This window comes from Porites lutea, chromosome 12 (genome assembly GCF_958299795.1).
Source record: "Porites lutea chromosome 12, jaPorLute2.1, whole genome shotgun sequence".
NCBI classification, from domain to species: domain Eukaryota; kingdom Metazoa; phylum Cnidaria; class Anthozoa; order Scleractinia; family Poritidae; genus Porites; species Porites lutea.
Window position 1 is genome coordinate 13,360,797 of NC_133212.1, and position 15,333 is coordinate 13,376,129.

General features: G+C 38.0%; 1 protein-coding gene across 1 annotated transcript in view; it reads left to right on the forward strand.

Moving 5' to 3' along the window:
• Positions 1-434: 434 nt before the first annotated feature.
• Positions 435-15,333, forward strand: part of LOC140953729 (uncharacterized) — a 45,295-nt gene continuing 30,396 nt past the window's right edge. Inside the window, exons 1-6 of the mRNA XM_073403129.1 lie at positions 435-513; positions 1,645-1,896; positions 5,913-6,074; positions 7,617-8,003; positions 8,434-8,762; positions 9,364-9,517. Coding sequence (XP_073259230.1) covers positions 435-513; positions 1,645-1,896; positions 5,913-6,074; positions 7,617-8,003; positions 8,434-8,762; positions 9,364-9,517 — 1,363 coding nt within the window. The remainder of the gene's footprint in view (positions 514-1,644; positions 1,897-5,912; positions 6,075-7,616; positions 8,004-8,433; positions 8,763-9,363; positions 9,518-15,333) is intronic.

Below are 15,333 nucleotides of genomic sequence, written 5' to 3' on the forward strand. Positions count from 1 at the left end.
CATTAAAAATTAATTTAAAAAATATTTAGATTGTAATAGAAAAAAAAATTAAGTCATCCTTCCAAAAGTTCACCGTATACTGGAGGTTTTTTTATTACCATCTGAGAAAATATTCTCTGATCTAATGATGAATTACGTCAAGTTTCGGAAAAAGATTTTGTATGTTTTTATGGTAAGTATATATTAATTCATTTATAATGGCAAGTAAGAAAAAAAGAACTAATATCCCGCACGCGAGGAAAAGAACCTCGATCCATTAATTTAAGCTTTGCTAAAGTCATTCAAATTACAGACTTGAGGATTATAGAGAAAATATAAACTACACCCCAATTAAGACCCAAAAAATAGTCAAAGAAAAATTAACCAAGTGTTAGAGTGAAAATGCTTGTTTTGACGCGAACTCAAATATCATTACTTTTAATAAGCAGTTAGGTATGGCAGGATTTTTCGGGAAAGCAGTGGATCCGCAGAATGACGGCGAAGTTGCCTTCAACGTGTCCTGTATACCAAAAGGTGAAATATTAGTGTATATAAGATACTAAATCCAAAACAGATAACAGAGATAATAAAACATCTATCGATCTTCGGTGCAGAAATTACTAATAAACGTGTCTACTTAATAATGCTCTCATCTTTCCTGGGATATTGCCGCAAGTTAGTGCTATCTTTTTGTGGATGGAGTTACTAACTTTACGTGAACAGTACACAGCACATTCTTCACTTTTCTTATTCGGTAGAAGGGAAGCGTATTCCATAATTCAGCTCCATTTCGATACGTTCTATTAAAACGATTCTTGGTATTCGGATGTTCTCGCAAGGAGAGGGCCGGAAGCAGACCTCTGCGTGTGATATTCATTCCAGTGGAGCTAAACTCAATTGGAAAGAAAAAAAAGGTGCTAAGCCACGTATGCACTTAAAAACTAGCAGCATTCGAAACAGTCTGTAAGTAACTGAAGTGAAGTCCAGCTAAAGGTTTGGTTGACTTGGGATTTTGAAATGGTGTTGCCTTCAATAATACTAGTGACAAGTCTCTGCCAAGTAAGTACCGAATTGCTATCCTTCAACTGTCCAAGATAACTGCACTATAATGGAATAACGGCAGCAGAAAAGTGATATTACAGACGATGATCCTGCCTCCTGTGAGATGACGATCTCACGTACCCTACGCAGTATGTCGAGCCTAATGCCCATATTTGAACTGGTGCAATCGCGTCAGGCTGGTGTCTTTCATAAGCCTCATCTAGCAGCCCTAACCTTTGATGAAATTCTTTCAAAATCTACTGTAACTAGTAAAATTAAGAACAAATGGCTAGCTGATGAAAAACTCAAGATCTTCCTACAGTTTGGATTCAATACTGGCAGTGGAGCTACCACTAAAGTAAAGTTGTGAATATTTCAAAAATGGACTTACCAAGTAAAGTCACTGATGTTGTGCATAGAGTTACTGTTGAATTGATAACAATAATTGCTGGAGTAGGAACTCCCTTTTTGGTTTTAATTCAATCCAACGCTATCAAAGCATTGTAATGTAGTTAATTCATAAACATGCAAATAAAGCCTGCCGCCGTCGTTGTTGTTACCACCACAAAAACTAACTGTATTGCCAAATCTCTCAAATTTGCATAATGTTTAATTCAATTGTAGAGATCCAAGGGGTCTTCCAAGAAGTGTGGAATAATTCAGTGCAACTAGGAAACTTGAGTTCACTAATTGAGCTTCTTAATGTTCCTGTTTCACCTCACTGGACTGGAATAATCAAAAGTTTTAACTCAACTTTAAATGCTTCACAAGGTGGTCAGCGGCTTCGTGCGTACATTACAGTTCCAGAGAGTGGACTTTACAACTTCTATTTATCCTGTCACAACGTCTGTGTAATCCGCATAGATACTCCACAAGGCAATACATTCATGAGATGCCAGATATTGTAAGTTGCTATTTATTTTCTTTGGACTTAGGAATTGTAGGATATCGACCTAGGAATTATATGATATCTTTTGAATACCGTGTTTATGAGATGGAACAATTTATTGCTCGATTTCCTCTGGGTTTCCCACTTAAAAGCTAGACAAATTAGAATTATAAATACATATCAAAAATCCACAACTAATAAGTAACATAAAAATCAAGGCTACGAATATCTCTATCACCTTTAACAATAACGCCATCAACTTATAAAAAAATTCGTCCTCTGCGCATGTAAGGGGATGTGAAGTTAAAATTGCTGAGCTAGCCATGGTTTCAGTGAATAAAAACGTTTTCTTAATATGGCAACTTTTTTCATTAAAATTTCCAATTTTCAATTCATAAGTTGTTTTTAATTCCTAAATGGCTTACTATGACCAAGACTAAATAACTTGGAGCTTCAGTTTTAGTTTTTCTAAAGTTTTGAGTCTAACCGGATCAAGTTGAACATTATTAAACTACTTTCATGATGACCAAAAATATCACGATAGAGGTTCTTGAAAGTAGAATTCTATAACAATAATAATAATAATAATAATAATAATAATAATAATAACTTTATTTCTATAGCGCTCTTATCCTATGTTCAAGGCCCTTTACAGTCATGTAAACAACATAATTGTTTGACAGACAACTCACTGAGAGAGGTTTTGCTTCCATTCTCTTAAACTTTGGACTACAGCTAGCCGCTTTTTGGGATTTTATTTGGCCTTCTGAACTGACTTAAATTCAGGTTTCTTAACAAACCGTCCCCAGTTCGTTATAAAAGCGAAGCGTGATAAATAGGCTCTATTATTCATTGACAATATATTCACCCTTTCTTATTGGTTCCAATCCCTGCAAATTCTTCACAAGATACTGGCGCTTGCCGTATTTGGAGGATGCCAACAACATACCACCAGTTCGATGGTAAAAATTACACTAGAAAGACGTTATCGCAAAAGCCTCGCGAATTATAAAAGGATCAGCAGTGATAATAAAGGGAAACAAGCCCCAGGGAAAAAAATGATCACAAAAGTAAAAAGAAAAGAATGTACAAAATATGGCTTGGCCGGGATTTGAACTCGCTCCCTCCAAATCTCCTATAATGGAAATTACCTTAAGGTGATTCCCTGGTTTTGCATTGCGCATCTCTTACTGCGCATAACAAGATGGCCTCCGTAAAAAAAGAGCATGTGAAGTAACATTATTAAAATGAAGTTGACCGAAGAGAAACGCTATTGCCATTTTTGCTTGCGGTTGTTTCTTGCCGAGGTGAGACTCAATGTGTTAGGAATGTGCATAGCGTAAGCAGTACGCGTGTTGCTGCGTTCGACTTCCTCACGGAGAACCTCGATAGTGGATGTTTAATAGGCCATTTGCACCAAGAGGCATGTGACACCGTTTTTATGAAAATGAAAGTAATATGATTTTGCCTTAGAAAATCGATTAGTGGGTCATATCTTAAACAAAATAATAGTCATTTGGTTTTTCAAACCCGCACCATTTTCTTAAAATGAATAAGTTCGTAAATGGTCACGTGACCAAAATGTGATTTTTAAAATTATGAATTACCTCTCTCTGAACACTTCAAGGAAAATGTTGAAAAGATGATGTGATAACGTTTACAGCACATTTGAGCGTAACTATGAAACGTTGAACAAGATATAAGCAAGAAGTAGTTTTGGCCGCCATGTTGGAGGGCAAGAGCATGCCCTCCAACATGGCGGCCAATACAAATCATACTACTTTGCTGAAAAATCAAAGTGCCACAAAATATCTCCCTTAAATGCGTTTCCTCTCAAATTTCGGGTGTAAGATAATTTTTGTGTGCTCTAACAATTTTTGGCATCAGCAAGCTTCCAACTCATTGTTTAAAGGAAGCATTGGTCACGTGACCTCTTAGTGCAAGTGGCCTATTTGTGCTTATTCACTTTGATTTTCATTTAAACGCTTTCTTTATCACATTGTGTCCTAAATGTGATATCTCGATGTAAATTCTGTAAAAACGGATTTTTTAATACTTTCTTGCCCCTTTCACATACATTCTATTTTGAAACTCGCCCCAGTCCTCTCTCAAAAATCAAGGAAAATGCATTTGGTGCGCACTTTCTGCAGCTCTACCGCAAAAACGAGTACGGTGACCCCCATTTTTTATTTCATGGTTTTAATAAGGACAGTGCTTCCTTTCGGTGCGAAAAAAATTGGCACAAATCTATGTCCAGTTTTTTGGCAATTTTACTAAATTGTACGGATTGAGCTATCACATGTCGAATAGCGCGTGTCCAATTTAATTCTACTTTGGAGCGTAAAGTAAAAACAAGGGCATTAAAAGGCATTTTTATGGCACATAAGTGGATAAACAATACATTAAAGTCAAATTCTGTGTGATACCACATGCATCATTGAAAAAATGTTTCCTTTTTGTATAGTTTTGGGCTGCGCGCGGTTTTTGTCAAAGGGTCCAAAATAGCCGTATTTGTCAGCATTGTGACGTCAAAACGAGCACGATGACCCCCACTTTTTATTACTTTTTTATCATCTTCTTGACTTGTGACATCAGTGTACCAAGTTTCATCTACAATCTATGTTAGGTTCTTTTACTAGGGAATCACCTTAACAAGCGCGACGCAGCCACTCAATAACTGATATGCTAAAATTATTACACTTAAAGCATTTTTCTCTGCCGTGAACGCTATTTGAAGCTGGTGGAGCTGTATTTATCATGAATTCGAAGATACATTTGAGGAAAATTAGCTTAAAGGAGTATTTCAAAGCCATTTTGCATTATTTCGGTCTTAATTCACTCTCGAGTTCAACAGCGGAGGATGTACGGAGCTAAAACCAGTCTTTGATTTGGTCAATCGGTCACATAGTTCAGCGGGGAAAGAACCAATTCATTGTTGGTTTGTCTCGGTGTAACATGAATTCAAAGGTACAGATTTTAGGGAAAAGCAAGGTTTGACGGTAAAAAGGCGAAATGAAACGCACTTTTGAATAAAACATTATAGTGCACCACAGCATTTGTATTTGCACTTGAAGTAGCGTTGCCTAACAACCCCAAAATAAACCCTGACGCCACAACTGGATGACGTCAACTGCGGACATCCAAGAAACCTATAGAAATATTGGCAACTGGAGTTTCTGCCTCGCTGTGCGATCAACGCGCGTGCCAAATTTATAAACCTCGCGAGAAGTAAAACCATGAAAACAATTTATATCAAGGAAACTGCATTTTTATTGTCACTTTAGATGTTAATTAAAGACTCGTTGTAATAATTTCAATCTCTTCATGATGCAAGTACATGTACATGCGTAAACACTAAAACTCTGAAATTATGATTCCTACTAACATTAGTCAAGTGGCCTCACAAAACATTTTTCCAGGACGACCGGTTTTAATATGACGGCGGGGATATTCTACAAAGTGGCCGTTCTCCATGTTGGTGGGACCAGGAATAAAGGCGTCAGAATAAGCCTTATTTCAACAAATGGCACAAAGAGAGATCCCCTTCCTGAAAATTACCTTGTGGCTTACCGAGCAGGTAGATACACTCCACACCTAGTTCTTTCTGTGGAAAAGAAATTGATGCAAACCAAAGTTTATCAATTAAGTTTTGTCGTGCATAAAATTCCTGCTTGAAACACCTTTGAAACTAAGTGAAATATAGGCCCAGTTGTATAAATTTAAGAAGCCGTTGGAGATTAGTGTGCATTTTAGGTAGCTAAAAAAGATGTGAGCAGACGATCGTTCATCAGTCATTTTTTTTGCATTTTTCACAAATGCAATTTCAGGGAGCGAAAAGTGAAGCAATGTGTTATTCAAGGAGATCCCTTAAACAAATGTTTAATTTACCCTGAAATCTGTTTACCCTGAATATAATGGTGCTTAGAAAGATCTGCCTCAAAAGTTCTGCTATCAAAGGAAAATCATTAAGACCAATTTTTAAATTCAATTGTAATAATTACAGATGGTATCCTTGGAGAATTCACACCAGGAATGTGGGAATCGTGGAGTTCATGCAATATTCAGACCCTGAGGCAAACTCGACAACGACATTGTCAACGTTTTCCACCTATATACAGTCAGTTGAATTCTTCTTATCTTGTTAACGAGAGCAGAGCCTGTACGTGTAAGTTAAACTACTATTTTTAAATGTTAACTTATCAAGTTTCATTTTGAATTTACGAGGGTCGAGTGTACATCAAATTTGAATGATGCAATTGAACTGGGCTGTTAAAAATGTGTCGTTAAGGGGTTTTTTTTTTTTTACATTTTTTTTAAAGAGAACATTTAAATGTTCTTTTTCTTTGTTGTGAAGATTTTTCTATTGTCGATCTGAATTCAAAGGGTTCCTTGAGAAGCTATTCCTTACATGTTATAGAGAGACGGGCTGGCTGGAGTTATAGGAAACATGGTGGTGGCTAGCTCTTCAGTTAATACGATCTATACACAAACAAAAAAAGTATGTAGTGAAACCAAAACAATTATTTTAATTACTATCGACAGGTCTTTTAAATTGGTAGCTTTGTTTTCTAGTCCGGCAAAACGTGATAAAAAGTGTGTGCGGAGTAATAACTTCGTATCGGCCGCAATGAAGAAAGGAAACACCGCGAAAGTCTAAGGTTATGACTACACTATACCTAATAGCCTTTCGTGCCGACATGAAAAGCTACCTAAGTACAGTATGAACGGAAACAGCACAGAACTCTTATCGAAGAAAAAACACCGGAGCGGTTGGCCGAGAGGTTTTGCTGCACCACGGTCCGAATATATGTTCGCACAATGCGACGTGGAGGCGTGTGTGGCTGAGCGGTTAACACCTGGAACTCTGGATCTGGAGGTCCGGGGTTCAAGCCTGCCCGTCGTGCTTTTTCCTTAGACAAGGAACTTTACTCCACTTTGTCTCTCTTCACCCAGGTTTATAAATGGGTAACCGGCGACATACCGCTGGGGGGTAACCCTGGGATGGACTAGCATCCTGTCCAGGAGGGAGTAGCAATATTCCTAGGCTTGCTCCATGCTACGGAAACCGGAAATAAGCTCCGGCCGTGTGGGCCTTTGGCTCATGTGCGCCTTTACCTTACAATGCGACGAAGGCTGGCAGAAACTCACCTAATACTGCATTTCGAAGATCGCTTTGGTACAGAAATTGCGCCGAAATCGCTGTGGCTTTTTTTGTGTGTTTAAATAGAAGCCAAATCCAGTATGTTTATCGTGTCGCCTCAAGAGCTATCTGGTAAAATGTGAATATAGCCTTAGCCTCGGAATTGGAATCCTTTCCATAAATTAATTTTTTTCGCCTTTTTTCTTTCTTTTTTTCGTAGCATCAGCAAAATTTCAAAGGGTCTTCTGGATTAGCCATCCCATGTTTAAGGTGGCTGAACAAAATTTTTCTGGAAATGCTCTATCGGCCTTTAAAAAACTGTGCATGCCTGTAAATTTATTATTATCAGGGAATATGCAGCAAATTAGCTTTGTAAAAAAAAAGTGTGAGGAGTAGATGACACCCAATGAAAGTTTGTAATAATCCATAAACTATCAAACTGTGTACAGCCACCTTTAGTTAATACTCCTGGAGAGGCCTCTGGAGGGGTGTATCAATCAGACTGACGAATCTATATGCGTTTCGCAGGCGACAGTTTTAAATAAAGTCAATGCTTTGCTTTTTTAGCTTGTCCAGTTGGTTGGTTGCAATACCAGACCTCCTGCTACTTGTTGTCGAGTGAGATGGCAAATTGGATGAATGCTACAGAGAGATGCACAAGTTTAAATTCTCAGTTGGTGACCATTGCAAACAGAGACGAAAATGACCTCGTCGCTTCCTTTGCCAGTAGTTTCTTTTGGATAGGCGCTGAATGGAATGAAACCACGTTAAACTATTCTTGGGCAGATGGTTCAAATATTTCATTTACTGATAGATGGAAAAACGAAAAATATAGTACAGATTTGTGTGTGGGTATCTGTGGCAGCGTGTCAAACAATAAAGAATGTGAAAACATGAGCGAATGGTACCAAGATGACTGCTTTCATCTTCATTACTTTGTATGTGAAAGAAAAGGTAAGTGACTTACGTACAGAGAAGAAAAAATTGATTTATGTCACTTAAAACACGATATATGAGTTCAATTCCATTAATCCATTCTTCTATTTCTTGGGGGAATAAAATCTCAAACTAGAAAGTTAAAGGGCTGATTCGTTTTTAAACATTTTATTTATTGACATTTTTCTGCGAAGCCTGTTGCAAAACAAACTTCGTCCATGTTTACAAAGACACTGTCGTTGTTATTGCTGTCGTGTATTTTTCTTCTCGTTCATGTTCTACAGAACACCAAGCCTAGTGTTTACCATTTGTAATAGACTAAGATAGTCCAGATGACTGTAGTCCTGACTATGAACTTTTCGGGAAGACAATCAGCAAATGGTATGACTCCTTAAGGTTCAAGCTTAGCGTTATTTGCTAAGTGGCTAAGGTTTTCCTTTATCGACAGCTTATCAGCAAGCTGAAAATCTTAAATGCAACGACACGTCACTCGGATTTGAAAATGGGCTCTTCCCTGATGAAAACATAACAGCTTCCTCAACATTCCTTGATAAATACCCAGCAAAAGCGCGGTTAGCAGGAGAAGAAGCCTGGTGTCCACAAACAAAATCGTCCCAGGAATATTTGGAGATCTCGTTAAGCTCATTACACAGCATTTGTGCTATAGCAACACAAGGATTTCACAAGATTGGTGCATTTACGACGACATACCTTCTACAGCTATCAACAAATGGTACACGCTGGGAATGGTATATGCAAAATAATGGAGATAGAGAGGTAAAATATGATCCAAATATTTAATAAAAACTCAGACGTATTCTGCTTAAAATGCATACACTGCCCACCTGCTGAATTTTTTTTTTTTTCGCTCGAGGAGGGCGTTTCTCGTATGACCTCCAGCTCATGCTAACAACAAAAAAAATTTTCAAACTCATAATGTTTTACTTTGAAACTAAACTTTTGGATTACAAAAAAATTCTTGCAAAATGGAAAACTGTACATGCATGAAGTGCATATGAAAAGAAGTACACACCTGCAACCCCGCCTGGTCAAACCTCTTGGGACACTAATTAACGCAATAGCTGGTCAAAATGACACATTTTCTCTTCCCCTCCCCCTCCCCCGTGCAGTTTTGACGTTATGCCTTGAAGTCTTTTTCAACAAAGTCAGCATTGCTGAGGGAAAAGGGGGACAGCAGAAAAAGGCTCTTACAACAACATTTTCAAGCTTTTATAAGAAGTAAAATACGAGTTTGTTCAGGCAAAGTGCGTTTTCACGCCTCATTTCTACAAGCACCTCAAGACGTTTTGACCAGCCTGTAGGTATGCAACGTGCGCGCATGTTAATAATGGTAAAAACTTCTCTAATGTTCTTATAGATATTACAAGGCAACGTGGATTCGTATGGGGTTGTTAAAAGCGAATTTCGATTCGCGCCCAGGGCTCAGTATGTGCGTATCTGGCCAGAATCGTTTTGTGTTCATCCGTGCTTAAGGATTGAGATTTATGGAATTCCGGTCAATAATTTTACAGGTGGGTAGTTTAAGAACTTGCGCGTAGAATGTTGGTAAAGTAAATGTAAATTATTATTTATTCAAAATGTTTTCCCAATTCTGATTGGCTAAAAGCACACCCATGATTCACCATAACCAGTTACTGATGACCAAATTTGGAAGAATTTTGTGTTTAACGAGGAAATGACGTCAAAAATGCAGCTTTCTACAGGTTAATGCACCGTTAACCGAGAAGACCTGGGGACGAGGTTGAGTTGTTGTCGTGGTGAAAACAAAGATGGCGGAAATTTGTGAAAACTAAAATGGCGGACACTTCACTCGTTTCAAGAGTAAGAACTACAGCTGGAACTAGGCGAAATTTTGGCTAAAAACATAGCAAAAAAAAATCAGCAAGAAGACAACTCGGAGGGCGACATCTGCTATTTGGAGAATAATTGCGGAGCTGGACAAACCTAAACGTACACTATCGAAGATAAATTTAACATCGATGCAGGCAAGCATGTTTTAGCTATGTCTTTAAACTAGGAATTATTTTGAATGAATAATAAGGCCTCTGTGGATAACACCCTCCGAGATCTGCTTAATTCTTCATATCCTACGAAAGCCGAATTCATTAATTGCTAAATAATGTCAAGAGGTTGATTAGCGGTCTTGGTCAAGTGTGTTTTTGTGAGGAAAATGTGATTGATTGGTAATACTTTTTTAAGATAAATATAGATGAGAATTTTCTCGAATGACGTACAAGGTTTTATGCCTTTACATGCAATTCGGTCAAGTGAACGGAATATTACTAGCTTTTTTTTCCGAGGGAAGTTAAGGAAACTGCAGGGCCAGGGGGAAGGTAACTCTATTGTTTTCCACCTAAGTTTCTTGACCCACTCCGCCTGCCAGTATGACGTCACATAGCAACGGGAAAGAGTCTCGGGTCGCTTGTGCAAATTAGCAAGGGATACGACAGTTATTTGGACGAGCGAGGTCGAGGAAAAGCTAAGAAGCTTGCAAATATCGCTATATATTGCTTATTCGATCGAATGTGTGTGAGCTTTGGTGTTGCTATAATCTGCTTGTGTAAACCGTTTTAATATTTTGTGTCCGTGATCGCATAATTTTGTTAATTTGTTTTGCGGGCCGTGTTGCGGGATCGCCATCTATTTCATGGGACCAGCAAGGTCATCAAGAATTAATTAATTCTCTAAAATAGGCAAGGTCTAGTCTCCAGAATAGGAAGTTCCATTCACAGATTACAAATGTTTATATTTCATCTATTCTTTTGCTAACTAAACGGGCCTAACTTCATATCATTCCTTTCGAGTGTGGGCCTCTGTTTATCTCCTACTTCTCCACCAAATTCAGTCAAGCTAGTTCGATCGATTATCTACATCGAGTGGGCCCGTTGAACCGGAAATAATGCGAAATAGCTCTGAAATACGCGCTTAAGCTAATTTTCCTCTAATGTATATTTGAATTCATGATAAATACAGCTCCACCAGCTTCAAACAGCGTCTATGGCCGCGAAACATTGTTTTGATATGACAAAATAAATTTAACAGTTCATGTGCGTCACTGTGGTGCAGTGGTCAAGGAGTTGCTTGCACGTGCAGATAAACCGGGTTCGACTCCCGGCGACGCTGTTTTCGGTTTCTTTATACCGTCTTTTTTTTTTCTGCTTGGCCGATTTTTTTTAAACACTATTTTTCCCTTTGGCCTTTTTTTCTTTATTCTTACTGCTGACCCTGCTGGTCATGCACTTGGATCAATATATATTTTAAGCCCGTGATCTGCATACTGGCCAAGCTTACGACCAGACTGAAAAACCATAAGCTGTCAAGACATGTCCCTCCTCTCAACGTTAGTTGACATCATGACAAACAACACACAGTACACCACAAACTGTACTAGTTTACACCCAACACCCATCAGTGACCCACTGGCGAAATTTAAACTTGCCTTTTGTACATCTTCCTAATCATCAATATTATTACCCTAAAATCTCCACTGGGTTTGCCACAAAAAAATAATTAAACGAAACCTTTTCTTGATTTTCGGGAATTAATTACAGAATTACAGGTGTATGCCCAATACAGTATTAAAATGCGGAAACGCAACAAGATTCAATGCTCACAGTCTGTCACAAATACCTGTCATTTAGCTTCCTCTTTCAACGCTACAGCTAAGCGAACTTTGAGAGGAATGATATGGGGTTCCACTAGCTCTGGAGAGCTGAAAATACGCATAATGTAAAGTATAATACATCCTCTGATGAACCTCCTATTGCTGTGTCTAAACTCCTCAATCTTGCTGTGCACTGGCCCTCAAAATTGTGACCGATCGGTATGATTGCCCGTAAAATTTGCTCGACGATAGAAAGGAATCTTTAAAATTCATTACACCACTGGACATTTCATTCCAAAAAAGTACTTAAGTCTAGTTTTCTATGACAATAGAAACCTTAAAATCTCTAAATCCAAGAAATCGGAACAGTATTTCCGTGATAAAATCGAAATATTTATCCGTCTCTTCGATGAACACTTTGCTCGCCATTTTGAAAGTCACTGACGCGAGACGTGACGTCATACTGGCAGGCGGACTGCCTGCCCCCTTGGCAGACTGACAAATTGATGGCAAATTGGAGTTATTAAATAATTCTGTTAAAGCAATTTTTTAAACAGTTCTTCTGTTTGTTGGTCAGTTTGTTTGTTGATTTTTGATGACTTGTAGGATTTATCCCTCTTGCGCCAATTGAATTCCGACTTTTTACTTGAATTTTGTCTTCCCGGATTTCTTACGTAGATTTCCTTTGGTCGCCTTCGCTGAGCTGTTTTGGTATCATGTTTTATCCAACGCCTTCAGAAATAGTACTAATCAGAAAGGTAAAACCCATTGCATACTCCGCGGTATGCAACTAGTGGTGCGTATTGCCGGAAAAAAATCCGGCTGCCAGAGTGCTCGCTGCGTCCAAGTTTTCCTGCTGATAAAATAGCAGATGTCGATAGACAGATAATGACAGACAAAGCTTTCCTCTCTTCTAAAAAGTATTTATTAAATAGTATGTGTTATAGTTACCAAAAATGATTATGATTATTATTATTATTATTACTAATGAGGGTCTTCCTTATACAATAGGCACAATAGGCTTGCCTAGACTTGCCCGGGCTCTTTTAAACCTGATTGGTTCATGTAGAATCTATTATGTGTTCCAACTAAAAGCGAGCAGTTTTTGAAAGCGCTATCGTTCTTGAAATCCTTTTACTAAGGAAATAAAGTCTTACTATTACCAATATTCTTTAAAACATCGCTTCAAACATGCAAGTCGAATCGAGCGCTACACCTCTGTTGACAGAAGATAAAGCGAGTTCCTTACCTGAACAGTTCTTCCCGTTTCATCCCTATTCAACGTTGGAAATGGTAGAAAAAGCGCAAGGATTTTGCTGTGTGTACTGCTCTGAAAAAAAAATGTGCTTTATGTTTGCCCCCGCTTCAGAATGAAAAGAGGACGTAGAGCGGATCACGCACTATGCACACTCTGATGTGAAACAAAATGCAGCTCAGTTGGTCTGTGATTGTTCTAACAAGCCTGCACTGAGAAAAAGTAAACAGCCTTGGAGCCAGGATCGCATGTTTCTGACATGTTACAAAAAAGAGTGTAACTTTTTTATGTGGATAGACCAGCCAATGTCGCATGGTATCAAGGAGCGACTCTCGTATATTCACCTCAGACACAGGTCACAAGATTCCATCCTTATGAAGAGATAAAAAAAAACGACTCCAAGAGGCTAAACAGAAAGCATTAATCCAGTACCATTTATACACGCAAATATGACGAAGACTTTGAAATGTGTGACAACGAGTTTAACAGTTTAGGAAGTCCTAACATCTTTCATGGGTTTCGATACAGAGAATGGATGCATGAAGTATGGGAATCGTGCAAGTTTATGTCCGAAAAATTAAAGAAGACTCTCCAGACGACTCAGATGCTACACTTTGTTTAGAAAAAAGACGACGTGCTGCGCCAGGCGTATTACAAGTACGCAAGAGAGGACGGGCATCACCTCGAAATTAACCGAGTTTTGAAGGTTTTGCATTGAAGGCAAACACGTACCTTTTCAACGTTATGTGATCACCCCCGAAGAACGTGAAGAGATTGAAAACGATAAACAGTTACCTACTTATTCAAGGGCTTTTGTACAAGATGCACGCAGATCAAACTGTATCGCTACGCTTGACAATATAAGGAACCCTTATTGTCTTCCTGTTTGTTCTAAATCAATGAAACAAGTTTGTTTTGAATAATAAATTTCATGTAACATCCTAAATAGACAAAAAGTTGTAAGGATTGTGAAGTCATCACTATAAGACACACTTAAAATCTGGTTGTTTACAGTTTTTATTGAAACAGAACAATACGAAGGTCGAGGAAAAAAATTCTAAAACATTCACAATAGGACTAGTCTTGATCTTGTGGAATGGGCCTGCTTTTCGTATAATCGATTGTGTAAGTTTTTTAGCTTATCAATCGCTAGTTCTGTTGATTCCAACCAATCAAATCCTTCTGTATCTTCAAGCTCTTTTGGGGTTTCCATCACTTTTTTGAAGGTGGGATCTTTTTTCATTGCACGAATCCACTGTAGATTCTCTAAGAGTACTTTTCTCAGATTTTTTATGTAAACAGGAACAAGAGCGTTTTCGTTTGCTTCTGCTTTGAAAATGGAATAATAATTACTCAGAGGTAATACGGTGTAAAGAGTTGCAGAGAAAAACAACAAAAACTTGCCAATTTATGACGAAAAATATACTTTAAAAACGAACTAAAATATTCAAAACGCTCTGATTACGTGAGTTATGACGTCATGTCCCTCTTTTAGTAAAGAGAAAAATTATCAGGTAGAACATTACTTTCCTGCAAATTTTCTCTACCGTGTGATGACTGGAAACGTCAACTTACTACAGCCCTCGGCCTAGTCTCCCGACTTTTTCCATCATGTTCATTACCCCCTTAAATTTTAAATGCCTGACGTCAACTGATGATTTTTAAATGCCCCACACGACCAAAACCTCAAATAAACTATTTATTTTTAACCCAATAATGCCATCTTGTCACAGCAACCAAAAAATCCAATTCGGAAATAGTCCCGTGACTGATGACGTCATCACCCTAGATGTGACATGGGAAGATATTTCATGGCAAATGTTATGTTGTTGTGGTCTGACATTCTTCTATGTATAAAATTGTCAAAGTTATAAAGCTTTTAAAAAAGTTCCCTCAAAGGATTCTGGGATAATTTTTATGATCATTATAATTTACTTTAATAATTATTGAGTATTTTCGAATCCAAATAATAAACTCTGTTTGCCTGCTTGCATGTAATGTTAACGTGCCGTTTCGCAAGGTATCATCACTTGGCAATGTCTTGCAATTCACTTTCCTCTGCATTTGGCACCGGAAAATATTCTATCTGCTCACCACTGATAAATCACATTAATTTGGTAAACTTTTTTTAGTACTTGTTTACTACAAGCTGACAAAATAATAGACAACAATTCATTTCGCTTTTACTCAATAAACTATGGCATTGGCCTTTTTTCATGTGATTGGCTTTTTATGCTGTTTTCACTGATAGGGATTCTATTAGAGCTTTTAGACGTGATTTGTTTCTTACAGGTCCCGTAGATGGTCCACCAATAAATATCTCTGTTACCTATTTAACCATGCGGTCAGCCCTGGTAGCTTGGCAATTACCTCTCTACGTCATCATGTCCAGAATAGAAACTTACCTAATGAAACTATTACTTTCGAAACAGGGAGAAAAAATTGTTTATAAGTTTCAATCAGACCAC